Source organism: Rattus rattus, chromosome 5, assembly GCF_011064425.1.
Source record: "Rattus rattus isolate New Zealand chromosome 5, Rrattus_CSIRO_v1, whole genome shotgun sequence".
NCBI classification, from domain to species: domain Eukaryota; kingdom Metazoa; phylum Chordata; class Mammalia; order Rodentia; family Muridae; genus Rattus; species Rattus rattus.
The window spans coordinates 46821564-46847746 of record NC_046158.1 but is presented as its reverse complement, the minus strand read 5'-3'; the positions used below and the strand labels follow the sequence as shown (position 1 = coordinate 46847746).

The following is a 26183-nucleotide window of genomic DNA, read 5'->3' as shown; positions in this document are numbered from 1 at the left end:
TTTTTGCCTGCTAGATTTTTGTACACCTTAGGTCCTTTTGACTATTCTACACATCGAGGACTATTTCTACCTATGTTAAAAGCTTTGAAATAGTTGTAGGCTCCCCCCAACCCCCACCCCACCCACTCACACCGGTGTTTTATTACTCATCTGTAAAATGAATGGCATCTGATATTAAACAGCTTCCCCATTTCTTCTCTTTAAAGGAACCAGAAAGATTCAAAACTGCAGTCCATTTTCCTTGTAATGGGATTAGCATCAAGCAAAACCACTCATGCAGAGTCTTAGATAAACATCAGAACAATGCACCAATTATGGGCCATTCATTTAATATACTGAAGTGACTTTCGGTGGCTTAAAAATAGTAGCCGTTTTCAGGGAGGTTAAAAAAAAAAAAGATTATTTTTGTTTTATTGAGCACCAGATAGGAACGCTTTTGGTGTGAATAAAACTATCGCTAATTATCGTGGGTTTGCAGCCCTCTCTTTTGTTACTTAGGAATGCTAAAGAAAGGGCAAAATCCCTTTTACAATGGAGGCTTTCTTGCTGGTAAGCAGAGGTATTTGGTCTGCCTGCAACTGGGGTTGCTTTGTCCCTGACGGTTCATTTCTATTGACTTTCTCTTCAGAATTTAAACATTTTTTCTAACTGCGGAATCTCCAGCTGGGGCCGCAGTTGGGAGGCAGTAATGAAGACAGTTTGAGTCGCTCTGGACGGTGAGGGCTCTCGAGAAGAACGCACTGTTCCTCAGCCCACAATAGGCTGCCCAATGAGCCCTCTCAGGCGACCCTGGCACGCATAGCCCAGCACAGTTGTACCTGCTTAGCATTCTCACGCCGAGCCAGCATTCTGCGTCCTGAAATTTGAGAAAAAAAAGAGAGAAAAGATAAATCTCTTATTAAGTGTGCTTCAAATGAGAACTTTATAAATATGTCACATCTTTATATAAAGAGTCTAAGATCACAGTGAGCCGTTGCCCAATTTCTCTATCCCGTCACAACAAAGCCTCTCTCTTGCTCTCTGTCTCTGTCTGTCTCTCTGTCTCTGTTTCTCTCAACGTGGTATCACTGTATAGCCCCTACTTGCCTGCAGCCAATCCAACTTCCGGGAAGACACTTGTCAATGTCCCCAGGTCACCAACATTTTGTTATACCTAACAGTTCTTGGTCAATCATCTCTTATTAAGGAGTCATTGTTATTTCACTCTGCTCTTTTTCATAATTCTCCTTCTGTGTGTACACTGCTCTATTTGTTCTCGATAGCGTTCGTGTTGCCGTCCGTTACTCCACTGCCTCAAACAGAATGAGAATTCCACAAGAGTAGGGATTTTATCACATAGCTCCATCTAAAGTGCCTTGGTACTTGTAATCTGAAATAATTATCATTTATTATATCAGTTTTACAATTCTGGGGTGCAGCTGGCCACCGGAAATTGCATGAGGAGGAGCTAGGAATAGGACCTAGGTGTTGGTTGATTCTGACAATATGCAGCCCCATTCATTGTTCCTTCTATATTGGGACGGGACCACTGAATACATTGTATGTTAACATTTGTGCACGTGTCCTATGAGGGCATTTTGTTCTTTTGCACTCTGGAGCGTTTACTCTTGTATTAGAGCGTGTGCTGCACGTTGGTTTGTGTGTAGGTGGAAGGAGGGCTTCTTCTCAGGCACATTTCTGAGTCTAATCTCGGGTCACTGCATCTCGATGATGTGTATCTAGAGCCTAGATGGGAACTGGGAGCTTTCAAATTGACATCTTTATAGAATATGCTATGGGACCGACTGTGGAGTTGGCCTCAACTTCCTGGGAAGTTGAGAGGAAGAAACCTCATTGCCATGAGTTGTCCCTCTGTCCCTTCCTTCCTCCCTCTCTCCTTCCTCTCTCCCCTCCTTCCTCCCTTTGGTCTGCCTTACTCTGTAGCCCAGGCTAATATGGAATTCACTCTGTAGCCCTGACTGGCCTTGAACTTGCATCCTGCTGGAGTATTGGGATTTGAATTTTTTTTCTATTGCCACTCCATTCATGATCCTTCTTTTGTGTAATTTTTTCTTTTTTTGCCTATTTATTTGAAAACCTTGTGAACCAGACTGCTTGAATTTGAATTCTGGCTCTCCAGTTTACCAATTATTCCTCAGTGTCTTGGATGCTCCAGGCTTCTCATCTATAAAATGGAGAAAGGTGTTCACCCCCTGGGAAAAGCAAATCCATGCATATTGAATAACTTTGTTCCTGGGACCTAGTTTTCAATATATTGTTGTTGATGGTGATATTTGCTTATTTAGCTTTCGGGGTTGAACTCCTGATGGAATGCTGGGTTTACCAGTCAAACTAGTAAACGTTTTATGGTAAATCATTACACCCCTCTGATCAGCCTGTTTGAGAGCAGAGTACAAGACATTAAGTAAAAGAATGACTCTAAGATCTTAGAAGAGCCCAGGTATCTGGCTGGACTTGCAGATCAGTAACTTATTTGCGCCCTCTCTCTCTCTCTCTCTCTCTCTCTCCTCCTCCTCCTCCTCCTCCTCCTCCTCCTCCTCCCTCTTCTCCCTTCCCTCTTCTTTCTCTTTTCTCTGTTCTTTTCATTCTCTATCTGTAGTTCTGGCTGTCCAGGAACTCCGTAGACCAAGGTGGCCTACAGAACTCTGAGACATTGCCTTCTGAGTGCTGGGATTAAAGGGTGGGTCACCATTTCCCAGTGAGCTTTAGTGTTCTTGATATGCCCTGAAGATGCCTTCTCTTTATAATTAGTTTCTCTCTCCATCTCTCTCTCCTTCCTTTCCTTCCTTTCTTCTTGCCTGGGCTTACCTGAAATTCACTGTGTGGATCAGGCTGGCCTCAACTCCTCCACCTGCCTCTGCCTCCCAGATAGGGGGTCTAAAACCCTGTGGAGATAGAATTCTGATAATGAAGACTGGTGACTTGGAATTGTGTCTTCTCTGGGGTAAATAATTCCATTCCTAGAGGTTCAGGTACTTGGCTGTATTCAGATGGCTTCCTCCTTGATTCTTGTTTTGTTTTGTTTGGGGCAGGCTTGCTTTACTTTTTAGTCCTGGCTGTCCTGTATCTCACTAAATAGACCGAGCTGGCTTCCTAGATCTGTCTGCCCCTGCAGGTGTCATCAAGCCTGGTCCTCCTTGATTATGTAAATAGAACTACGGCATCAAAATTTCTTGCACAAAACAAAATCATTAAAGAGGGAGCACAATGTCGTGTATTTTGTGGCATATGTCAGTTTGTGGGAACAAGTCACTCCACTGGGATAGGAGGAAACAGAAGGAGCGGTGTGTGGTGTGAGGAAGTGTGACAATTTTGTCTTAGTTAATTGGTCCCTGAACAAGGCTTGGGAAGCAGCTGGTGATCTGAAGTGTTTCTTGTTCCCTCACATTTCACTTGACAATTCTGCAAGACACTGTGGTCATTGGGTGGCTTTGCTTTGTGATGAAAACAGTGTAAGGTTAGGTGCAGGCTTGCCAATGGGAAACTCACCTGTTTATGACTTTCTGTTCCTAGATTAGCTTGAAACTCCTTAACATTTTCAGCAATTTGGAACTGTTACTTATGGGTGGATATCTGAAGGGGGATGTACCACAAATTACACACAGAAAAGGTCAGAAGGTATATAGGTTTTGGGGGTGGGTACCTGTCCTCTTTTTTGAGAGAGATTCATTATCAGCGTAGATGGAGACAATAGACTTTTGCTCCTTATTGGGAGAGCTGACCTCTGGCCGTCCTGATACCACCCTGATGGCATCAAGCTGGCCCTGTGAGCTGCTGGGAAAGAGCCTTGTCAGTGGATGCTGAGTTAACTCTTCTTTAAGTTTTACGGTTGGCAAAAACAAGAGCCCTGCCCAGCACATTGATTCCAGGTCCTTCCTAGCCATAACAGTCACCTCAAATATGGTAGTCACACCCAAACCCAAATAAATTCCCCCCCTGACAGGTGGCTTATCTGTGGCAGAGGGCTGGCTTCCTCGGCTTGATGCTGCTCTTAGAAGGCTAGATAACATGTTAACTCCTGGAACTATCTGGCAAATGGTGTGGGGTGGGCGAGGGGGAGGGAATTGAGTGAGGATCTCACCTGGCCTCGTACATCTCTGGAAGGCAGAATTAATAAACAGAGTTGTGTAGCCCATTAAAGGCACTTTCCTAGAGTGTGGCATCCCCATAATGAGAGGAGAGCACTGGTCTCAGGATGAATTCAGTTTGGGGCTATTGCAAAATAAAGTTCAGAACAAATTTAAAATTTTACTAAACTATTTTAAAACGCCCTGTGTTTTGATGTTTCGTCTTACCGGTTTTCAGGAGTAGAAGCTCCCAGACAGCGAGCAGACGGTGTCACCTGACAGCACAACCACACTCCTTTTCTTTGTTCTTCTGCATTCTTCTGGACAAAGGTCCCACGTGTTCTTCAACCTCTTTTTACTGCTTATTTCTTTAATTTGTTTCTATTTTATGTGCATTGGTGTTTGCCTGCAGTATGTCGGTGTTGAGGCAATTAGATCCCTTGCAACTGGAGTTCCAGACAGTTGCGAGCTACCATGTTGGTACTGAGCTGGTGTTGGGTATTGAGACCAGCCAGAGCTCTTAACCATGGAGCCATCTTCCCAATCCCCCACCCCTTTGTGTGTTAGCCTTTAGAATACTTTTTCAAAGCAATAGGCTCATACATTGTGTGCCGGACATGACCACATGTTGAGTCGTGGCCTTTGTTCCACCAATATGCTATTTCTGGTAACGTACAGGTGGACCACATTTTTTTTTTTAGAGTTTGTGGATCCTTCTAGCTCTTGAGCCCCAAGATGCATACATGATCATTCATGAGCCCCGAGATGTTACATAGTTGCAGGTACACATGGTGGTCACCAAGACGCCGGCTGCATGGGAGTGTGGGGAATCTTTCTTCTCACAAAGGCTTCCTTTCCTAGTCTTCCCTAGGGCACAAAAAGTGTTCCCTGTGGCTGTCCACTTCTCATATAAGGTATAAAGGGCATGGTCATTCACTTCAGTGAGCTGCTGGTACCTAGGACAATTTCATTTTACGTTGAAGCTACTGAGGTCCCTAGTGAAGAGCCTTCTGTTGAAGTCATGTGACTGAGTGACTGCAAGTAACTTAGGAAATTTAAAAATGCAAGGACACTTACCGGCCTACTTTTGAACTGCTGGAAACTGGGGATGGAAACTGGGAGAAGGTTATTTGAAAGGTTATCTTTAACACAAGACAAGCTGAATGCAGTTTAGCAAGGTTTTGTGCCTCGCTTTTGCTTGATGTGATCATCCAAGGTATTATACAGCATATCTTAAGCTTGTAAAACCTCAAGTTGGTTCTACAGTACAATTTTAGCCTCAAGCTGGGGAAGTGCTATCCTTCCTTTGAGATTTGCCATTTCCTTGGTTAAAAAATAGAACGGAAGACAACCAGAGAGTCACCAGGGAAATTATCCTCAATGAGAGAGACAATCGGACCATGGAGGAGACCGTACTGGTGTGAAGGACTATATAAAAAATATTAAGTCATTATAGCATTATAGGGCATTATAGGGCAACTGAAGTAGAGGATCATATATATATATTACACACATATATGTAACATATACATATACATTACATATATATACATATACATTACATACACACATATACACACACATATATGTGTGTGTGTGTGTGTGTGTGTGTATATATATCTTTTTAAAGAGGGAATTGGATCCCATTATAGATGGTTACGACCACTATGTAGTTGCTGGGAATTGAACTCAGGACCTCTGGATGAACTCTAAACCACGGAGCCATTTCTCCAGCCCCCTCTCCCCTCTTTTGAGTCAGAGTTTTATGATGTGTCTCAGGGGGGCCTAGAATTTACTATGTAGGTCAGACTTATTAACTTATAATAGTCCTCTTGCCTTAGCTTCCTGACGTTACAGTTCTGAGCTACCTTTCCTGGTTGATAATAAGCATTTTTTTTTCAGTACACAGAGTGTTATTCTAATTCCCGATTCCAAGATCCTAAGTAAGGCGGGATCAGTGAACTAAAGGGTGTCATTATGTGAGGACTAAAACAGACAATCAGATGTGTGTCATGAAGGATACATGTTCAAATCTGGAGAAACATGGCAGACATACACCATGCCCTCCCTCTATTGGACATTCTGATTTTCTTCTGTGACCCAGAAAACCATGTCAAGCATCTAGTTAATCTTGAGGTGTGTGTGTGTGTGTGTGTATGCGTGTGTATGCGTGTGTGTATGCGTGTGTGTGTTCACAGTTGTGGACTCGGCTGGCTTCAAGATGGCAGACATCTGTAGTGAAGGTAGAGACTTCCCTTTGTTATCACGCTAAATAACAGGGTGATGTGTGTTTGCAGGCATTTGCATTATGTGAGGAATCATAAACAACCTAAAGATATGTGAGCTGTGTGGGAGGATAGGTACAGCTTATGCACAAATCCACATTATTTTATATAAGTCTCCATGGAGACCAAGGGATGACAGTGATTTGTGCTTGGGGAGCAATTAGGCTTTTCACAGCGGTTTACTAGACATTATTTTCTTAGGACCCTCTACTCTGTGGTAGTTATTCATATGCGGTGACGGAGCAGGCACGTTGAGTAAATACTAACTGGCTGTCTTCTCTGCCGTTGGCCAAGGTCTGACATTCAGACTTGTTCCCTTCCCCTCCAATGGGAGAAGTGGCCCTTCACGTCCCAGAACATGTATTAACAGTTCATGAGTTTCTAGAACGTGATATGTATTGTGTAGGCGGACATTCTATTCTGAATCATTATATATTTTCTAATTCTTCAGCTTTTATCTCAAAAGCTATCTCTTGGCTCCCGTAACTTCCTACGGTGAAGTTTTGGAGATTTGCATATCCGTATGTCATTGACTGCTTGTGGCATTATTTGATTAATGCTCCTTTCCCTCACTCTGTCTCCCGGAGGTCAGGGACCGTCTCATATTCAATGCCTAGCATAGGGCAGTGTCTCAGGAAATGTTCATTAAAAGGATGCCTTTATTTAAGGTTTGCTGGCTATTTTTTTTTTCTTAAAGATTATCCAACATGTGATCAACTTACTTGTGCCAATGGAGCCTGCTATAACACGAGTCAAAGGTGTGACCAAAAAGTTGACTGCAGGGATTCCTCGGACGAAGCTAACTGCAGTAAGTCCTATCCACTGACGAGACGGTGGCAAGTTGAGGCTGGCTTATACCAATTTGAGAGGAACCAATGTATACATACATTGCTTCCCAAGCCGGTGCCTACTGAATCTCTATTAGTTGTTTGAAATCAACCACCAACTGGTTGTATCAGCACCCTGCTGCCTAATAAGTCACTTTTAAAATATGAGGTAGGATCCTCCAATGAAATTAGATGGTGACAACTGAATTGAAACGATCTCATTTTCTTTCTCGTTCCAACCTCGTGCCCCAGCTACCCTGTGTTCGCAAAAAGAATTTGAATGTGGCAGTGGAGAGTGTATCCTTCGCGCCTACGTCTGTGACCATGACAATGACTGTGAAGATAACAGCGATGAGCACAATTGCAGTACGGTGATTTCCTTGTGTTGGGTCATGTGATCAGATGTGATAAGGGGTACTTCTTCCTCACCCAAATACTAACATGTTGTGGTATAATTAAAAATGGGCACGACGGGTTCCCTCGAGTCTGCCTAGGCTTGCCTTCACCTGCATAAGGACATCAACCTGCACTAACATACCACTTTTTTTTTTTTTTTTTTTTTTTTTGTCTCAAAAGAAGTCTCTGTTTGGCAGAAGAAGCCAGAAGTTAACGGAAGAGCTATTATTCCAACCTTATTAGTATTGCTTGACCTGCGTTCCTTTATACTCCACTGATCTTAGTAGAGGTGAAGAATTGTCAATAGTCACTTGCATTCTTCCCTACATCCTTTGTGACAGTGTCATAATATATCATAGGACTCTGATCTTTTAATTTTTTATTTATTTATTTTTGTTTTTTTGAGGCAGGGTTTCCCTGTGTAGTCTTGGCTGTCCTGGAACTCACTCTGTAGACCAGGCTGGCCTCCAACACAGAGACCCACCTTCCTCTGTCTCCGGAGTGCTGGGATTAAAGGTGTTTCCCACCACCGCAAGGTGAAGACTCTGATCTTGATAGTAGAACTTGAGGGAGAGGAGTGTTTCCTGCTAACACTATTTTTTTTTTTTTTTTTTTTTCCGGAGCTGGGGACCAACCCAGGGCCTTTAGGCAAACCACTGAGCCCCCAACCCCCGCTAACACTATTCTTGCATTTTGAAAGCCCTCCTATTTAAGTTAGCAGGTCAGAAGGTTCCTATGGTTGCTGTGAATGACTTTCACTGTCTGCTTCTTTCCATCTGACCCAGGAAATAGGTCTGTGTCATAGCTGTACTCTGAACTACTTTTCCTGGGATATTGTAAAGTTAGAGAAAACACGCTAAGAGTTTTATCAGCTCCCGTGACTCCCCATCTTTCCTGGGGTCATTTGCCGTGTAGAATCTCTCTTCTGCTTTGATTGGCTGGTGCCCCATCTCCCTGTTGTACTGGGATCTAGGTCTTGGAACATGGACATTATTTCAGAGAGTGAATTAAAAAGTTTGAGGCATCATGGAGTGGGTGACTCCGAGTGATTGGGTGAAGATGGCGGTTCCAATACTTCTTGTTTTTCCTCATTTTCCTCTTCCTTTCTTTCCTTCTCTTCCTTTTCTTCTTCATGTTTGCCAAGATACTAATGCTCAAACTGGTGCAGACGCTTCAGTTCCTAGGAGTGCCACGCAGGCAGAATGAACACTTTGATTTTTCCCAGGGACTGTGCCTTTGTAGTGCTCTGTTGTGTGTAATTTTTTGCTCTTTCTCGAGAGGTCGGCGCTTCCGGCCAGGTTCTGTGATCAGCGGCCGCCTACTTCACTCAGCTCCACCAATTGCCAGCTGATGCTTTTCCCTTGACCAATCATCTCACAGCCAGCTCTAGCGCTGCCAAGCCGCCAATGGCCGCCCCAGCTGTGCCCTTTCTCCTGCTCACCTTCGTTGCCGTGGATGGAAAACACTACAGCCTTAATATTTTAAAACTATCTAGATAATTCAATGGCTGGGCGAAGAATATCCTGCCCCATCCTTCTTGGCCTCCGCTGCTGACAGAGGCTGCAAATTATCAGTGTCGCTTCCTCTGCTCGATCACCTGCTCTGAATCCTCCATCTGATCCCTTTTCTTCTTCCCCCTGGGACCCAGAAGTCCCGCCTTTTCCTCTTCCAGTGATTGGCTTCTGCCTTTTTTATTGACACAATCCAGAACCAATTAGGGAAACAGTACCCCCAACTACACAGTGCTCTGCTGCTCTCTTCCAGACTATGACACCTGCGGAGGTCACCAGTTCACTTGCTCCAATGGCCAATGCATCAACCAGAACTGGGTTTGTGATGGAGATGACGACTGCCAAGATTCTGGTGATGAAGATGGATGTGGTAAGGACTAGAGGAGATTCCTACCTAGAATCATTTCCCTCCCTTAGAGGTTAAAAGGAGGCAACCCCAGAACCCAGCAGTAACAACATCAATTAATTAAGCCTCTCCTTCCCATTATTAAGGGAAATACCTTTCTTCTTTTAAGGATTTATTTACTTATGTATATGAGTGTTCTGTCTTCCTGTATGTCTGTCTGCTTGACAAAAGAGGGAATCAGATCCCATAATACATAGTTGTGAGCCACCACGTGGTTCCCGGGAATTGAACTCATGACCTCTGGAAGAGCAGCCACTGAGCCATGGCTCCAGCCCCACCCTTTCTTTTTCCTTCAAGGCTACTTGTTTTACAGATGTAAAAATCGTAAACCAGGGGAAAGAGGGAAAAGGCAGTGTTAGGGCCTTTAAAAATGCCTTAGCCTGTGGTAGTCTGAGTTTCGACTCTGAATCAATGAAGGCTGGGCCACGCTGGGAGCCTGGGGTTGGAACTCAGGATGGGCAGGTACAAGCGACTTCCTATCCAACTATCATTTGGGAAGGGCATTGCCCCTGGTATGCACTCTGCAGTCACTAGCAGTCTTAACAACAGTTCTACCTAACGTCCACTATACACAGCAGGTGCCTCTCACTGCACATTCAGAAAATGCGGCATTTAAAATAGTTGGCATTTGATCTCATAGTGTCTCAGTAAAGGCTGGTGGTAGCCTTTATTCCAACAATTAGGTTGTTTGGATTTTTGTTTCTCACCTGGGCCATATCTTCTTTTAGTCATGGATTATTAAGAGTGTCAAATCTGTAGGGTGGCCCATAACTCTTTCCTTCCCTTTCAGAAAGTAACCAGAGTCATCGTAGGTGTTACCCAAGAGAATGGGCGTGTCCTGGGTCTGGACGATGCATCTCAATTGATAAAGTTTGCGATGGAGTTCCCGACTGTCCAGAAGGAGAGGATGAGAACAATGTCACAAGTGGAAGAACCTGTGGTGAGTGTGGGAACTGCATATGTCTTGCTTCCTGATAGCAATGCTTCTAGGACAGACTCAAACGCAGAGAAAATCAGTTGGCATTTGCACAACACAATTCCTCAGTTCAGTTGCTTCATTGACAAACATTTATGATGTCTCATGGCGGGTCTTGCCTACACCAGCCCACTGGCATTTCATGCTAACCCACACATGGTTTCACGATGGTGGGGAGTAGACCCACCTATCGTTTGAACATTTTTAAGTCTCTGAAAGCATCATGTTTGCTAATGTATTGACCACAGCATGTCATTTTCGTGAGGACAGAGTGGAACAAAAGTACACACTAATAGGGAAAGTGGTTTTAGTATCAATTATGATGACTTTAACATGGGAGTTTTTTTTGTGTGTGTGATACTAGGGCTCAGACATAAAGATTTATGAGTATTATATTATACAAATGCCCTACCCACTGAACTTTGCCATCTGTCCTGTCCCATATATTTGATGTCTTATCTTATACTGGTCTTATTTGGCTACATTAAGACAAGCTTCTGATTCCTAGGGTGTATGTTGTCTTCTAGTGGTTCTTAGGATAGGTGATGACATATATAGGTAATAGTCTATATAATAGCTATTTGGTATATAGGCACCCTTTTTTTCTCCTCCCCACCCCCAGTCAGCCCAATTCTGGGAGCATCTCACATCTCAAAGAGAGACAGATTTGAACTTGCCCTCATCATTTGAACACTAACTCAGTCGGTGATTTCACAGATAAGCACATGTAATTCTAAACTCCAAGGATTCCCCTCTCCCCCAATACTTGTCATATCTAAAAGTCCTTCCGTTCCATTTGGAAAGATTTAGTATGAAAGCTTCAGAATAAACAAATGTTATATAATCAGCAGTCAAAGTTTAGAAAAGAGATATTAACAGAAAAACAAACAAACAAAACTAATCTCCTGAAAGGCTACTATTGGAAGTCAGCCGTTGTCAGAACTACCAAAGCTTGACCTGATTGTTCATGAATGGAGTTAGTAGCCTTTTATACCTACGCATAACAGCAGTTGTAATATTAAAAGAAAAAGAGGTTTAACAGAAACAAAGCATTCGCTACATAGTATCGCAAGAGGCAGCCGGTTTTCTTGCTGTACTGCATGCTGATTGGGTTTTCCTATATGGAAGTTATTAGGTAAACTAGTCTGGTCCAGGGTCCATCCAGTTAGCCGTTTCTTGCCTTCTCTGTTTAGGTATGGGTGTCTGCTCCGTCTTAAACTGTGAGTACCAATGCCATCAGACGCCATTTGGAGGAGAATGCTTCTGCCCCCCAGGTCATATTATCAACAGCAATGACAGCCGTACTTGCATTGGTAAGTGTCAGCTTGGAAGACCAAGGGTTTCATCAGAGCGTACTAAAGAAACTGCCAACTCTGAAGCCTGGGTGGTTCTAGCCCTGAGGCTTTTGGGAGGTGACAAGCTGGAGCGCGGAGGTGACTAGTGAGAGGGACCTGTTCACCCCTGACTTGCTTTTTTTTGGAAATATTTAGATGACCTGGCTGTGCTGGCTGTCTGTTATTTTTTAATTATTTTATTTATTTACATTCTAGTCATTGCCTGACCCACCCACTCCCCCTCCGTCCTCCCTCACACAATTCCTCATCCCATTCCTCCTCCCCCTTGCCTATGAGAGGGTGCTCACCCCCCACCAAACCTCCTCCTTCCCTGGGACCTCAGCCTCTCAAGGATTGACTGCATCTTCTTCCACTGAGGCCAGACCAGGCAGACATCTGCTATATATGTGCCAGGGTCCTCAGACCAGCCCATGTTTGCTCCTGGTCGGTGGCTCAGTCTCTGGGAGCTCCTAGGGTCTGGGTTAGTTGAGATTGCTGGTCTTTAATTCTTCCCCAACTTCAGTCCAGTGATTGGGTGTGTCTGCCTCTGTCTCAGTCAGCTGCTGGTAGAGCCTCTTAGAGGACAGCCATGCCAGGCTCCCGTCTGTAAGCACATCATAACATCATTAATAGAGTCAGGCCTCCGCTTGAGATGGATCCTAAGTTGGGCTGGTCACTGGACTGCCTTTCCCTCAATCTCTTCTCCATTTTTGTTTCTGCAGTTCTTCTAAACAGGAACAATTCTGGGTCAGTATCTGTCTTGTTTTTTAGTCAGCATAAACAGTGTGGGCTTGGAGTCTAGCATTTTCAGACAGAATGTGTTCTTGCTGATTCCCCTCCACCCTCCTTCCCTCCCTCTCCCTGACCACTTACTGCTCTCTTCCCCGCCTACCCCTCTACAATAACACCCCCTCCCTCTTTCATGGTCTCCTTTTCATAGCCTTTCAAACCCATTCCCATACTTGCATATTAACATAAGCTGGGGTCGAGAGCCATGCTGTATTTTAAACACTGAAAATAGACACAAGGAAGCCTTTTAAAGGACTAACGTTCATCAGGTTGGAGTGCTTGCTGCTGCGTTCAGTTCTCAGACCCTGCGGTGGAAGGGGAGACTCAATACTCGCAGGTTGGCCCCCGACTTGCCCACACTAATTATGGCATGTGCGTCACACACACACACACACACACACACACACACACACACACACACACACACACACACACACATACCCCTCAGGAAAGTATTCTGAAAAAGATTCTAACTTTTTATTCCAATTTGTTTAAAAAATATACTGAATTTGGATAAACCAAATGAAGCTATTCAGTTTTTATTGTCAGCATTGGGCTGGAACATAGCTGCACTTTTTTGAATGTAGTTGGCCTTAGTAACTGTCTATAGGCAGAAGGCCATTTGGATACATTTGCAAATTCAATTTGAAAAAAAAAACTTTTTATTAAATTTCATGACAAGGCAGTATGAAAGTGAAATTAGATTTTGTATTAAAATATTAAAAAAGCCATCATTTCATATTAGTGTGTTGGTGGGTCAGGGGGGTTACTACAGGGCACATGTGGAGGGCAGAGTTCAGTTTTGTGGTTATGGCGGTTTGGGGACTGAACTCAGGATGCCAGGTTTCTGTGACTCTCACCTAACTTGGAGTCTTGAGAAACTTTCTCAGTGTTACTGAGAACTAGGGTAGCAGGCTTGGTGTGCTGTCTTTTTTTATGTTCAGTAAAATAATCCAAGGAAGATATTCTGGTGATATCGGAAGGAATGCAGTAGTTTTTTTTTTTTTTTTCCCCTGCCTCTGCCCCTTCTTTGCCTCTGCCTACCAAGTTCTTAGATTATAGGCATGCACTACCATATACCTCCAATTTTAACTTTTTAAATATCAGGACCATATCCTAAGGTGTGCCTATGGCTTAACTATCTTAAGTAACTATATTTATTTAGTCTTAAGTATTAAAATAAGATGGGTCTCCCCATGTCTCACACCTAGCATTTGGGGAAGGGAGGCAGGAAGGTGAGGACTTAGCTGGATAGTGAGTTTGAGGCTAACCTGGTCTACAGAAGACGCTGTGGTTCATGCCTGTCACCTAGAGTCTGAGAAAAGTCTAAACTATTATAGGCAACCATCCAGGATTCTAATAACGGGAAGACGTTTTGTAGATGAACTGTTCTCTGAGACGGAGATGTTTTCCCGTTTATGCTCATTGCACTGGGGTGCAGTCAAGGATTAAACCACCCACATAGGTGCATCCTCAAGTGTCTGGCAGGTGGACTTCTCCATCTAACTCCGGAAGCCCTGCCCATGTCCCCTGGCATCCCTCTGTGAGTGACATTCCGTTTGCCAGGGGGCGGTGCTCATCGGTGGGGTGAGACTGCCCCTTTGTCTTTGGCAAGGGTCAGGCGTCTCTGCTCCCCTGGTTTGCCAGCGCGCTGCCAATCCCATTCCCGGGCTTTCCCGTCTAGGCTTTTCCCCTTTCTCTCAGGAGAAAAGGAATTCCAAGAGAAATACCAGAAGCCACGCTCTCAGTATTACATCAGCTCTCCTTTTTTTCTTTCACAATCCCCAAAGCAAGCGGTTGGGTGGGGACTGTGGGGGGTGGGGTTTAGGAGAGGTGGTGATTGTGGGGGGTGGTGATTGTGGGGGTGGGGATTGTAGGATGTGGGGGGATGGTGGTGGTTGTGGGGGTGGGGATTGTAGGATGTGGGGGTTGTGTGTGGGGGTGGGGATTATGGGGGTGGGGATTGTGGGGGTGGGGATTGTAGGATGTGGGGGTTGTGGGGGATGAGGGTTGTGAGGGGATGGGGGTGGAGTGTCAACTGTCTTGCAGTGGAAACTTGATAAGCCATGAAGTCTTTTCAGCAAGAGACTTACTTTTACAGTGTGCCCTGTCCTGTGCCGCCCACAACCTGTTCCTGTGCCTTTTCTCTCCTTCAACATAGCCATTTCCTGTCCTCCCAATATACAACTCTGAACTGAGGCTGGTCTCTACAGGAGCTAATTGAACAAACGTCAGAGACTCGCGTCTCTTCCGTTTTTAACTTTGGAAGGTGTTTTGAGTTCTGTAGTTTTTACACGTAGCCTGCTAATGATGTGATTCGGAAAACCAGACTCATGGGGCTGCCAGTTGTTTGTTTTTCGGGTTTACCAAACACATTCAGTCAGATGCACAATAGGAGCCGCCATGGTTGACCAGTGGTGGACGTGTTTTAAATTTCAGCGGGCATCCTTCAGTCGCCCCACCCCCACCCAAGCTCCTTCTGGGACCTGCATACAGCCTCATTTACAGATAAGCTCAACACTCTACATTTGAGGGCCTTTGTGACTGGAAGGCCCCCTGCCACCTGCAGAGGCCTCTTCTGTGACCTTCCCTGTCAAAAATTCAAGTTTGCACGATTTACTTTTGAGGCTGTTTGTTTCAAAGATGACTGTTTTTAATCTGGGTGAAGAGAACCCTAGTTTAAACACAGGACTTTATGAAACCAGATATACGCTTGTTTAAGCCGAGTTGAGATTTCAGGAGAATTGTTTTGGTTTGTTCTCTCAAGCATTTCAACTCAATAAATCCTCTGTGTAGTTTTCACCCTCTGCATGGCTGACTCGCTGACTCCTTACTTGACTTGAGGTGAGGGGGTGCCTTCTTGGACGTGTCTCTCCGTTGTATGCCTCGGTGGTACATCAAGAATAAAACGGGGTAATCTTGACACGGAGTCTGGTGTCTTTCCACCATTCATTGGCCCTTGGTCGTTCTGACCTGTAGTTTCTGTGGCTTGCAGGAACCGTTTACTGGGCTCATTGTTTCTGACTGACAAGACACGCTGTTTGTTGACAGAATGACATTGTGCGGCAGGGTCAGGGCAGGGAGGTCATCCAGCATGCAGGGTTTCACACAGCCTGGCAGAGCTATCTGAGGTGATTTCAGCCCAAAAGTAGTGTTTGAATTTTGCCAAAGCAGTATTTGCTGCTAGGAGTGAGGGCAGAGAATAAGAAAGGAAGAGGCATAGATGGATATGAAGGGAACATGCGTAGGCTGCTTCTCATTTCAGGCGTTTCCACAGCATGGAATAGTTTCACAATTCCCCCCGCCCTGCCCCGTCCCACTTTTGTTTTCGTATCTTATTTGACTGATGATAGATGTTTAATTAGCCTTCATTTTTCACAGTTAGGGATCTAAATAGCACAATCTTTCCGGTTGTGGTTTCTTTTGAGTCACAGTCTTGTAGTCCTATCTTGGGTACTGGCGAAGGACATGGCATGCATTACTGGAAATGGCAGTAGCCTGACACAATTATTCAGATCTGAAATGTCTTCAAAGCAGGGCGGTAGGAAGGGCGTTTGGGCCTCCGACGTCCAGTTCTGGTTTCTTCTGTTTGGCATTCCTACTCCGACTGCTCTCTGACTCCAGACTCAGAATCAGATGGTGGGCCTGTGAGATGGCTCAGTGGGTGAAGGTGCTTGCCTCCAAGCCTGATGACTCGAGTTCAATCCCAAGGACTTATATGGTAGAATGAAAGCATCAACTCACAAGTTGTCCCCTGACTTTCACACACATACCCTGGAATGCATACACACACACACACACACACACACACACACACACACACACACACAAAATAGATGGTATCTGCACATAGTAACACTCTTTAATGCCATCAGAGGACGTTCACGGCCATACATAGGCTACATAGAGACTTTGTCTCCAAAGAGCCCAAATTGAATAAACAAACAAATAAGGAAGTATAATCAATATGCTTTCCTAATGCCAGAGGCTTAGGCGGCTGTTCACAGTTAGATAGAGAGAGGTCATGGACATGAAGAGTATTTAAATGTGCTAGTCTGCCAAGGCTAGGACAATTTGAGCATCCTTCGGACCTTACAATTGTGAAGAAGTCTCTGGTAATGTTGTATGTGTCATATTAGAATTCTTTGTCCTTTGTGTGTGACATCTGTATCTCCTTTATGTAAGGGACATTCAACTTTTTAAGTGCATGAGTGATTAAGGAATATACAAGATAATTTTAATATTGCTTGTGACTTTGGCCTCAAAGCAAAGACACTTGGGTAAACAGAAATTCCCAATACTTTATTTGCGGCCACAGACCATTTTTATGGGGGATCGTCTTACAAATTCACAAATAATGTTGCCCAAATAGAACTTTCTGGCAAATGTCAATATTCCTGTAGCTTCACGTTTCTTGCATTCAGTAGTCCCATGTAGATATTGAGGACTTCAAGTGTGACAGACAAGGCTTAGCAACATATGTTGCTAAGGGGACACATGGGCAGTATTGGGAAAACATAGGTACGAAGGGAAGTATTTTTGCCAAAACGCATGCATCTTGTAAGCCAATGTTAATTAATACTAACAATGAGACATAGTAACATTGTGGGTACAGTGCCATGAACCCCTGTAAAAGTGAGCCTCCCTGGAGACCAGAACATTCTTGAAATAAGCTTCTGCCTTCTGTTTTGTATATTTCTCTGCACATGGACGTAATGGCGTTTCTGGACATAGCATCCCATATTTCTTTCTGGGAAGCCCCAAGAAATGCCGATGAACATGACTATGAATGTGTTTCTCTCACGTGGCAGATTTCGACGACTGCCAGATATGGGGAATTTGTGACCAGAAGTGTGAAAACCGACAGGGCCGTCATCAGTGCCTCTGTGAAGAAGGGTATATCCTGGAGCGCGGGCAGCATTGCAAATCCAGTAACTCCTGTGAGTACACGGCCGCTAGCTCTGAGTGTCTTCTTTCTATAGCAGATGCAGAAGAAATAACACTGTATCTATGGCAAGGCTTCATCACCTCAGAGTGCGGGTAGCCTTTCGGCCTGGAAGCAAAGATAAGCCTTAGTTGTGTATTACTCATTAAGGAACAATTGGTATATAGATGGTGAACATTCCTAATACTTTTCTCTGCCTTCCCTTTGCAGTAGTAGGTACTAAAGCCTCAAGCATCAGAAAGCCTTTGAATTTCAGGTTTTTTTTTTTAATTCCAGAGATAGGGTTTTTTCTTAGTGTAGCCCTGGCTGTCCTGGAACTTACTCAGTAGACCAGTCCAACCTGGCCTTGAACTCAGAGATCCACCTGCCTCTGCCTCCTGAGTGCTGGGATTAAAGGTGTGAACTGACCAGCTGAGTTTCAGTCATTTTTAATGACAGGCAAAAATATTTAACCTTTAATTAATTTGCCTATTACCAGTGTGTTGAAGTTACCTGGAGAAATAGTTTAGAAAGTTTCAAAATGGACATGGTGAATTTGGTTTACATTTTTGTGAACACTGAATTCTAGGTGTTTGATGGAATTCTCTGACTGATGGAAATCATCTGTTAGACTGGGTTTCAGGGTGTTGATTTTTACTCCTTTCCTCCCTTCCTCTTTCCGTCATTACTTCCATGGAGGCACATGGCCAGCCCTTAGCTCTCAGTTCCCTTTTGGCTTTTAAATTTATCTGGTGCCTTCTGAAAGTACACTGCTCATGTGACCCACACGAACAGCCTGTTTTCTTTTTCTTCTTGCATGTTATGTACATTTTTAGGTACAGATAATTTTGACAGTTACATTTATTCATTTTTGAATAGATAGTATGCTGATGACCAGTTTGGAGTGATAGCATATGGTTGTAATCCTAGCACATGGGCAGTGGAAGTCCAAGGTCATCCACAACTCCTTGGTTAAGTCTGAGTCAACCTGGACTATATGAGATCTTGTCTCCAGATAGAAAATAAAAATAGTAAATATGTCCTTTTAGCCTTGATTCTGTCTCCTAAGTTTTATATTTCCTTTGCAACAAATTGCTCTTCATTTCAGTCTTAGAGAATTTAAAAATGTAAAAGCAAAAGTGCAATTATAGGTCTGGAAAGATGGCTTATCAGTTAAGAGCACTGTCTGCTCTTCCAGAGGTCCTGAGTTCAAGTCCCAGCAACCACATGGTGGCTCACAACCATCTGTCTTGAGATCCGATGCCCTCTTCTGGCCTGCAGGCATACATGCAGGCAGAAAGCTGTATGATGTATACATAAATAAATATTCAAAAAAGAGAAAATTCAAAGTATAATTATAGATATTTAACCCCATTTTTACATGTACTAGTAAACACGAACATTTTGCTACTGTCACATATTTTTAAGACACTTCCTTGGTTGTTGTTATTATTTATTATTATTTTATGAAGATTTATAAGACAGTTTCTCACACTGTAGCTCATGCTGGCCTAGAACTCACTGTGTAGACTAGCTTTAATCTGTATAGTCCTCCTGCCCCAGGAGTCTCCTGAGTGCAACTAGAGGAATGGACCACCACTCCCTGCTTTAATTATTGTTTTATATTATGGCACAGCACATCAGCATTGAAAGCATGTACAGTTCTAAAATAATGTTTTTTATATGTGTCTGAGTGCTTTGCCTGCAAGTATGTCTATGCAACTGTTGCACATCTGGTACCCAAGACATCTAGAGGAGGGAGTCAGAAAACCTGGAACTGGAGTTATAGAAAATTACAAGGTGTTCTTCAAGTTGTGGGACTCAAACATGCATCCTCTAGAAGAGAACCCAGTGCTTTTAACCACTGAGCCATCTCTCCCACCCTGCACATAACTTTTTAAACCAATCAACCATATTTTTAGCCACCACTAATAGCATTTATTGAGTGATTTCATCATGATACCTTGTGTACTTGAGAGTCTGTAGTGTAGATTTGGATCCACCAGAGCCATACCTTCCTGGAGTCTTTAAAGTGTGTTCTGTATTTAATAGAGCATGAACATACATGTGGCTATAAACTGTCCAAATCAAGAGACTTTTTGTATTCTTTTCTTAACTGCACTGGACCAACTGCTCTGCTCTAACCCATTTATTGTGGAACACTTGGTTAAGCATCTTTGTGAGCCAGTTCACCTCCTGTAAGGTTGGGAGAAGGGTTACTGTCTGCTTGTCTCATGGGAATCATAGGGAATCATAGATGCTAACACCATTTGTTCTTCACTGTTTTGGCTGTCTTCTTCTCCCTTGCAGTCAGTGCAGCCTCTGTTATCTTCTCCAATGGTCGGGATTTGCTAGTTGGAGATCTTCATGGAAGAAACTTCCGGATTCTAGCAGAGTCTAAGAACCGCGGAATGGTTATGGGAGTGGATTTTCACTATCAGAAACACAGAGTTTTTTGGACAGACCCCATGCAGGAAAAGGTAAGTAGAAAATTCAAGGGCATAGCTTATGGGCTGAATGGAACCTAAAGCACAAAGTGTTGATAGCTTTTCATTTTGGGGGGAGGAGAGGGGAACGCTGCTTTGTTTTCTGACAAGAACAGCCCTTGAGATATTTTATATTAGTCAGCGTCTTTTCCATGATATACTATTACATGTGAGCTGTGAGACAAAGACAGCTATTATTTGGATTAGCCTTGAGCAACTTTTAATTTTATTCGTAAAGGAGTCCAAAAGCCTAATTAAAAGAAATCATAGATCTTTCAGAACTAGATAGATATTTAGTCGCCATTTTGGAAACTTGATCATTTAAAATATAAAAATACTCTTTTTACTTGCATGATAAAAATCAGATTTTTTTTTTTAACCTTCACTTGTTCATGGAATTGTAACTGAAGGTTGGGCAAAAAATTGGCAGTTTTTTTTATGTGACAGCCAAAATATTACATTGTTTTACTTAGAAATTAAGATTGATTTTTTGTTAGAAATTTGTATTAAAAGAGTCATAGAATTTTGTTTATTCATTTTGCATTTCCTTTTTTTTTTTTTTTTTTTTTCTTTTTTTTTCGAGTTGGGGACTGAACCTTGGGCCTTTATGCGCTTGCTAGGCAAGCGCTCTACCACTGAGCTAAATCCCCAACCCTTTGCATTTCTTTTTTTTTTTTTTTTTTTTTTCTTTTTTTTTTTGGTTCTTTTTTTTTTTCCGAGCTGGGGACCCGAACCCAGGGCCTTGCGCTTCCTAGGCAAGCGCTCTACCACTGAGCTAAATCCCCAACCCCTGCATTTCTTTTAATGTGAAACCAAGTATACCTTTAAAAGAGTCTAATTAGGATAGTACACAAGTTGAGAATTTTGATCATTAGCAATTCTTGTTTGAATACAACTAAAAAATTAAACTGCTATCATCTTTATCAAAACAAAACAAAACAAAACACACTATAAAACTCAACCATGTATTTGCCCTATGTATACTCTGAACAAAATTCATTTTCTTCTGGAAACGTTATAGGGTCGAGATAATTCATTCATTCTTTCTATCTATCTATCTATCTATCTATCTATCTATCTATCTATCTATCTATCTATCATCCATCTACCTATCATCCATCCATTCATCCATCCATCCATCCATCCATCCATCTCCCTATCTATCTACCTACCTGTTTGTCTATCTACCTATCTACCTATAATAAAATATAAGAAAACAAGGTTCATGCTCTGTTTTAGGAAGTATAATAACTGTGTTATTTCTTTCAGGTGTTTTCCACTGACATCAATGGCTTAAATACCCAAGAAATTCTTAATGTTTCTGTTGACACTCCAGAGAATCTGGCTGTGGATTGGATTAATAATAAACTTTATCTGGTAGAGACAAAGGTCAATCGAATTGATGTTGTCAACTTGGAGGGAAATCAGCGTGTTACTCTCATAACTGAAAACTTGGGGCATCCTAGAGGAATTGCCCTTGATCCAACTGTGGGGTAAGTGACACCTATTCCTTTCCGTGTACATCTAACTGGAGGTGGAGTCATTGGAAGTTAATTCTGAGTTCTTTCAGGTTTTGTACTCTAGAACCCATGTTTAGCAGGTTCCTAGATACAGAGGCTTTAACAGAGTTCACTAAATCTTACTCCAAATGAGGAGATATAATCAAAGCACACCTATTGGTGTCATGGCAGCACCTGACTTGTTGGTGTGACCTGTCTTCTTTCTATTTAACCACATTTGCCGAGCTCTCGGCTCTTTTTCGATTATAACACAACATTAGCATGCTCCCCACCCCCGCCCCAATTAAGGGGATTCACTTGAGCATGAACTTGATGACAGGGTTATTAAAGGGTGGAAGGCCATTGTGAGTACTCTGCTTAGTCCTTATTCCCTTCAGAGTGTAGATCTCATGCTGATCATCAGTGTGAACCAACACAGCACACCAAATGCCTAGTTCCATTCAGGCTTAACTGCAAATGTTTTAGACCCCCACATTCGAGTTTTAGGAGGCTAAGGTAAACTTACGGACAGATTCTTCATCTTCTGCTCTTCCTTTGTAGCTATTTGTTTTTCTCAGATTGGGGAAGCCTCTCTGGGCAACCCAAGCTGGAGAGAGCCTTCATGGATGGTAGCAATCGGAAAGACCTGGTAACAACCAAAGTGGGGTGGCCTGCTGGGATCACTCTGGATCTGGTGTCCAAGCGAGTTTACTGGGTGGATTCTCGTTATGACTACATTGAAACTGTAACATATGATGGAATCCAAAGGTGAGGATGTTTTTTTTTTTTACATAGCTTTAGAAAGTTGGGAGGAATTTTATAAATATGAAGGACCAGAATTATAATCAGCTTTGTGAAACGAGAGCATGATTGACCTTCGTGTTGAATTGTGCCCTCAGTGACCTGCTCTTTCCTAGTGCCAGGAGGCAGAGGCAGGTAGACCTCTGAGTTCGAGGCCAACCTGGTCTACAGAGCGAGTTCCAGGATAGCCAGGACTATACACGGATAAACCTGCCTCAAAACAAACAAACAAACAACAATACAAAAACATTTATTTTCTTATTTTTGTTATTAATATTTTCTGTATGTTTTCATCTTTTCCAAGAGCCCCATTGTACTGTTTTCAGGGCTTGATGACATCTTTTGCTTGGACAGTAGTTTCTCCTTGAGGATATCTCTAGTTGTGAGTCTAATCTAATGATTGATTGTGTCAGTGGTGGTGCACAGCCTTTAATTTCTTTTTTTTACCCAGTGTCTTCTGCATTGTTTTCTCCCTATTTAAGCAGTTCTGGCCACTGTGCTCCTGCTGCAGTTCTGATCTGTGGACAGTTTCATCCGGGATTTAAGAGTGGCAGTACTGGGTGTTTGCCAGGCACTCCCCTGCGTTCCATTGTCTGGCCTCCTAGTTGCTGAGGACCTATGGTGCAATAGGATATTTCTGTTGGTGATTCAAAAGCCTCCCCAAAATATATCTATTTCAACTTGTTCTGTATTATAACGGGAACTAATTTAGGTTTTTAGAGATTCAGCTGGACAAATTACCTCTTCACTAAAATAAAAACAATCAACAGAGATATGACCCGCGCTTGTATCCTTCGTAACAGGAAGACGGTCGCTCGTGGAGGCTCCCTCGTCCCGCATCCCTTTGGAATAAGCTTATTTGAGGAACACGTGTTCTTTACCGATTGGACAAAGATGGCTGTGATGAAAGCCAACAAGTTCACAGAAACCAACCCTCAAGTGTACCACCAGTCTTCCCTGAGGCCTCACGGAGTGACAGTTTACCATGCCCTCAGGCAGCCCAATGGTAAGTCTCTGGACAATGCTCACCGTACCTGGTACAGGAAAGGGTTTCTGTAGTTATGGAAACCGATGAGGCATCACATGAGGTTTGGGTGCTGTGCAGGTGCGTTTACAGTTGTTGAGAGTCCTAACCTTCTCAAGATCATGAACATTTGAAGAAATCAATGTCGGTTATTTTAGAGTTACAGTCACAAATGTCAAGGACATGTCTTGAATGGATGCTTCTTGGTAGCGTATGCCAGAGCCTGCCCAGGTGCTTGGTTCTAGCAGCAAATGAACTGTACCAGCCACTCACTCTCTACTGGGAGCAGTCTACAGCATTTATTCTGCTACACTTGAGGACACTGGGGTTCCATGCAACATAAGAGCTCATTTTTCTTACCGTCAAGTGTGTTCTCTACTTGTTTGGATACGTTTTGCATTTGTTCTTTGGTTTGCATTAGGGCTGTCATAGAACAAATATGTTTGGTATGTTTGTCTGGTCCCTAATTAAATCTCTGGTTGCAAATGCCTTCAGTCCCAGCCGAGGCAGGTATCTCTCGGAAGTTGATTATGCTATAGATCCATAGTAACAAAAAATGAGTAGTACTGACTTAGAAATATTCACAAAGGACTCTTGGTTCAGATACTGTTATTTTGGTTGGGGATTTAGCTCAGTGGTAGAGTGCTTGCCTAGCAAGCGCAAGGCCCTGGGTTCGGTCCCTAGCTCCAAAAAAAAAAAAAAAAAGAAAAGAAAAAAGACAAGTGCCACCAGATACTGTTATTTTAGAGTAGGATTTATGTGTGTTTGAGGGTTTTAAATTGAACTTTGACACATTTATTTGCACTGTATTTGGCTATTTTCCAAGTTTGTGGCCCTAAGAAAAGAAAACACTGAAACCAAAGCGATGTTGGTAGAAAGATAAATCACAATTCAGAGAAAGTTCTCCTGGTGACTGAGGAATCTGTTTAGAATGAAGGAAAAGTATAAATTAATTAAATTGACCTTTAATCACACACTAGATATATTTAGATGGATAGCGTTTAGTACGATACACTTGAAAAGAATGCATGCTTAGCCTGAAAACATTTTGGACATCTCTGGAGTGATTTCTCAGACTCTTTGAGCTCTTGGATTCAGAGCTACTGTAATCTGCTCAGCCATCCCTATTATTTTTGTTATTTGGCTCTGAATGATATCTGGCTATTATTCCCTCAAATCAACATAGTACAGAAAATAAGAATAATTTGAAGTTTCTGAAGATGGTTTACAAAGCAGGTGAGTAACTCAGGAGGGAAGAGACCTGCACTAACACCTACATGGGGGCTCCCAACAATTTGTAAAGAGGGGGTCTGATGCCCTCTTCTGGCATCCCTGGGCACTGCACACACATGGTGCATAGACAGGCAAACACTTCATAAGACAAAAAATACATTTTCTAAAGCAGACACAGTAACTTAGAGTTGGCAGCCTTGAGCACAGGCTGCAGTGACCTCTCTGAAGGCATAAACTTGTACGACAAATGTATAGCAGGGTTTGGGACCAGATCTATTTTAGTTGACCATTTAAATCTTGGCAACTTTTCAGAACCTGCTGGGGTAATAATTTTTCTCTCTAAGAGCTATTGGTAGTACACTAACTTACTTGTAAAACATCTACTCTCTAAGTAATAGGGAAAGTGTGTATAACAGGAAAGATTCTATCATAGGAATACATTACTTGGCTGTGTGTGGTTTGTGTTACTGCGGTTTTCTCAGTACACCTTCATCTTTCCCCAGCCACCAATCCGTGCGGGAGCAACAATGGGGGCTGTGCGCAGGTCTGTGTCCTCAGTCACAGGACAGATAATGGCGGCCTGGGCTACCGGTGCAAGTGTGAATTCGGCTTTGAACTGGACGATGATGAGCACCGTTGTGTTGGTAAGAAACGTTTACCAACCTTCACTGTCTTTCTGGTGGACGTCACGTGGTTTATGTGCACATGCTTCTGCCCAGACTGTCCCATTCTGCCTTGGGCTAGCTCTGTTGACTGAATTCTTCCCTGTAAAAACGGTATAGTGTTCTCTGCACAAAGACAAATTGGAGGGTTGATTTCTCTTTGTTCCTTGTTCAGGGCTAGGGATCTTTCCCTTTTATTATTAGATAGTATTAGCTCTGACCTTTAGATCCTATGTGATTAGGTTTGAGCTACTTTCTATTTCTACTTTCTTTTTTAGGCTGGCCTCGAACTCATGGCCTTCCTGACTCAGCATCCTGACTTGGGGTCGTGTACCACCATTTGGGGTTCTCCACATTTCCTTCCCCCTGTGCTGGGGTTGGAACCCTGGGGTCTTGTGTTCTGCCTGTCACCTTACTATCTCCACCTCACATGCTAGCCTTAATTTTGATGGATGGGAGGCTGCCCATTTCTGTGACTGACTTCTGGGTCAGCTGGCCTTGTGGCCATATTCCAAAACTGTTCTTGTTTCTCCAGGAGCCTGCCCTCTGTCCTGGCTATCAGCGTATCTATTCCTGATGACTCTGCACTCCACTAATATGACTGCTCCCGTTCACCACTCTTCACCCTCTGGACATATTCTTGCTCTAATCTAATAATCTAGTGTTTAAAAAAAAAACAGAACATTGCCTAATGATTTGATTTTAAACTTCTTCAGTTTTTGCCTTTCTAGTTTGGAAGCACTTCCATTGTCTTTGAATTTTCTAACACGCCGTCATGGTTTTTATTTGTTCAGTCTCTCATGTTCTCTCCCTTATTGCTTTTTGAATAATCTACATAATTTCTACTCTCTGTCTCTGTGTCTCTCTCTGTCTGTCTGTCTCTGTGTCTCTCTGTCTGTCTGTCTCTGGCTGCCCTGTATAACTAAGGGAGCTGCAGGTTCAGTGAGAGACACTGTCTCTGGA

At 43.1% G+C, this 26183-nt stretch overlaps 1 protein-coding gene across 1 annotated transcript in view; it reads left to right on the top strand.

The window, feature by feature from the left end:
- Positions 1–26183, top strand: part of Lrp2 (LDL receptor related protein 2) — a 155444-nt gene that overhangs the window by 39860 nt on the left and 89401 nt on the right. Inside the window, exons 5-15 of the mRNA XM_032903435.1 lie at positions 7050–7160; positions 7432–7545; positions 9340–9456; positions 10283–10432; positions 11662–11781; positions 17403–17531; positions 19826–19995; positions 21271–21494; positions 22062–22268; positions 23105–23307; positions 25062–25202. Of these exons, the coding sequence (XP_032759326.1) occupies positions 7050–7160; positions 7432–7545; positions 9340–9456; positions 10283–10432; positions 11662–11781; positions 17403–17531; positions 19826–19995; positions 21271–21494; positions 22062–22268; positions 23105–23307; positions 25062–25202 (1686 nt within the window). The remainder of the gene's footprint in view (positions 1–7049; positions 7161–7431; positions 7546–9339; positions 9457–10282; positions 10433–11661; positions 11782–17402; positions 17532–19825; positions 19996–21270; positions 21495–22061; positions 22269–23104; positions 23308–25061; positions 25203–26183) is intronic.